Source organism: Erinaceus europaeus, chromosome X (genome assembly GCF_950295315.1).
Source record: "Erinaceus europaeus chromosome X, mEriEur2.1, whole genome shotgun sequence".
Lineage (NCBI taxonomy): Eukaryota > Metazoa > Chordata > Mammalia > Eulipotyphla > Erinaceidae > Erinaceus > Erinaceus europaeus.
Genome location: NC_080185.1, coordinates 90,356,156 through 90,358,110, shown reverse-complemented (window position 1 = coordinate 90,358,110; position 1,955 = coordinate 90,356,156). Strand labels below are relative to the sequence as shown.

Below are 1,955 nucleotides of genomic sequence, written 5' to 3'. Positions count from 1 at the left end.
TCTTTCATGCCTGAGACTTTGAGGTCTCAGGTTCAATCCCCAGCACCACCATAAGCCAGAACCCACCAGTAAAACAAAGCAAAAAAAAAAAAAAAAAGACAGAGAAAAAGACGCATGAATCAATGGACCAGAATTAAGAATCCTGAAACAAACTCATACACATATTCATACTTAATTTATGACAAAGGAATGATAACTACACATTGAATAAAAGCAAATGTATTATATATGTGTGTGTGTTTATAATTACTATTATTTGTACTTATTGTATGTTAAATTTATTCCTGGGATATATATATATATATATTATTATTGCCACCAGGTTTATCACTGGGACTTGATATCTGCACTATGAGTCCCCTGCTCACAGTGGCCATTTTTTCTTTGTTTTTATATACATTTTATTTAATTTAATGAGAGAAACACAGAGAGAAAGATGGATGAATAGACTCATAGATAGATAGATAGATAGATACGTCAGAGCCCTGCATAACTGGCTTATGGTGGTGCTGGGGTCTGAACCTGGGACCTCAGAGCCTCAGAAATGAAAGTCTTTTGCAGAACCACTATGCTGTCTCCCCAGCCCTACTTTTTTCTTTTATTTTCTTCTTCTTTATATTTTATTTGATAAGACAGAGAAAATTTGATAGAGGATGGGGAGATAAGGAGAAAGACACATGAAGACCTGCTTCACTGCTCATGAGATGTCCCCCCTGAGGTAGGGAGCAGGAGTTCGAACTCCGTGTTTGGAAAGCTGTGTGCTCAACCGGCCATATCACTGCTCCACCCCACCCCCCACCCCCACCCCTACCCCCGGCCCCAACAACTCCCCACCCTGAACACAGTTTCTTCTAGGATATATTGTTCTTCTTTGCAAACTCTTATTTTGGTCAATCTACTCTTGCAGGCTGCAGAGAAGTTTAGCATTGCAATCTGCATTGTTTAGGCGTGTGCAGTAAGAACTCAGCACTCTTCTTGGGTCACTGACCTTGAGTCTAGCCCCATGTTTGTCCAGGGTACACCTACCAAGGCCACCATCGTCTCTATGAAATAGCCACTGTCTATATTTCTCCCTCTCTAGCTCTCCCTCTCCCCTCTCAATTTCTCTCTGTCCTATGAAATAAGAGAAATAATATTTTTTATGAATGAGGCAATTTATTAACCCAGCATAATTTGTTCTAATGCTGCTCGTTGGCAGCTGCCACCTGTCCGGCGATTCTGTCCAGATCTCTCTGTCCCTGATGTGTCAGTTTGTGGCCCCCATCTTGGTCCTTTTCCACCATTTTCAGCCCTTCTGGGGCTTGGAGGACTCGGCGGGCCACACTTTTGGAGCCTCTGCTGAAGTGGCTGGGCATGACACAGTTTCTCTGCTGTCCTCCATAAATCTTGGTCATGGAGCCAACCCCAGCACCACCCCGAAGGTACAGGTGCCGTGCTGTGGAAGCAGCTTGTGTGTAGAACCAGTTCTCGTCATAGGGAGCGAGCTCCTTATGCTTAGCCAGCTTGACCGTGTTCACCCATTCTGGGACCTTCAGCTTTCCGGACTTTTTGAGGAAGGCTGCAAGAGCTTGGACGAACTCCTGCTGGTTCACGTCTTTTACGGTAACTCCAGGCATCGTGTGGCCTCTGCGTTGCCAGCCAGGGGCTTGAACTGGGATCCTTGCACTTTGTACTATGTGTGCTTAATCTGGTATGCTACTTTCCGGACCCCCTTACTGCACCTAATTTATAGAATAAAGTTTATCAGAGGCAGGGGGATAGCTCACCTGGTAGAGTTAACACTTGGCCATATGTGAAGACCTGGGTTCAAGCCCCTGGTCACCACATGGAAGCACTTGTATGGGGAAGTTTTAAGAGCAGTGGGACAGTGTTGTGGTGTCTCCTCTTCTTTCTCTGTTTCCCTTTAGTTTAAAACAAAAAAAGGCTGCGGTAGTATTGTGTAGATGTGGAACTCC

General features: G+C 44.6%; 1 protein-coding gene across 1 annotated transcript; it reads right to left on the bottom strand.

Moving 5' to 3' along the window:
- Positions 1-1,135: 1,135 nt before the first annotated feature.
- Positions 1,136-1,655, bottom strand: LOC103126451 (small ribosomal subunit protein eS19-like). The gene has a single exon (XM_007537355.3). It carries the CDS (start codon positions 1,614-1,616, stop codon positions 1,179-1,181), a length of 438 nt encoding a protein of 145 aa, XP_007537417.1. The 5' UTR covers positions 1,617-1,655; the 3' UTR covers positions 1,136-1,178.
- Positions 1,656-1,955: the final 300 nt, after the last annotated feature.

What these genes read in the sequence shown, in the direction of transcription:
- LOC103126451 (XM_007537355.3), bottom strand. Translation starts at nt 1,616, where the DNA reads ATGCCTGGAGTTACCGTAAAAGACGTGAACCAGCAGGAGTTCGTCCAA.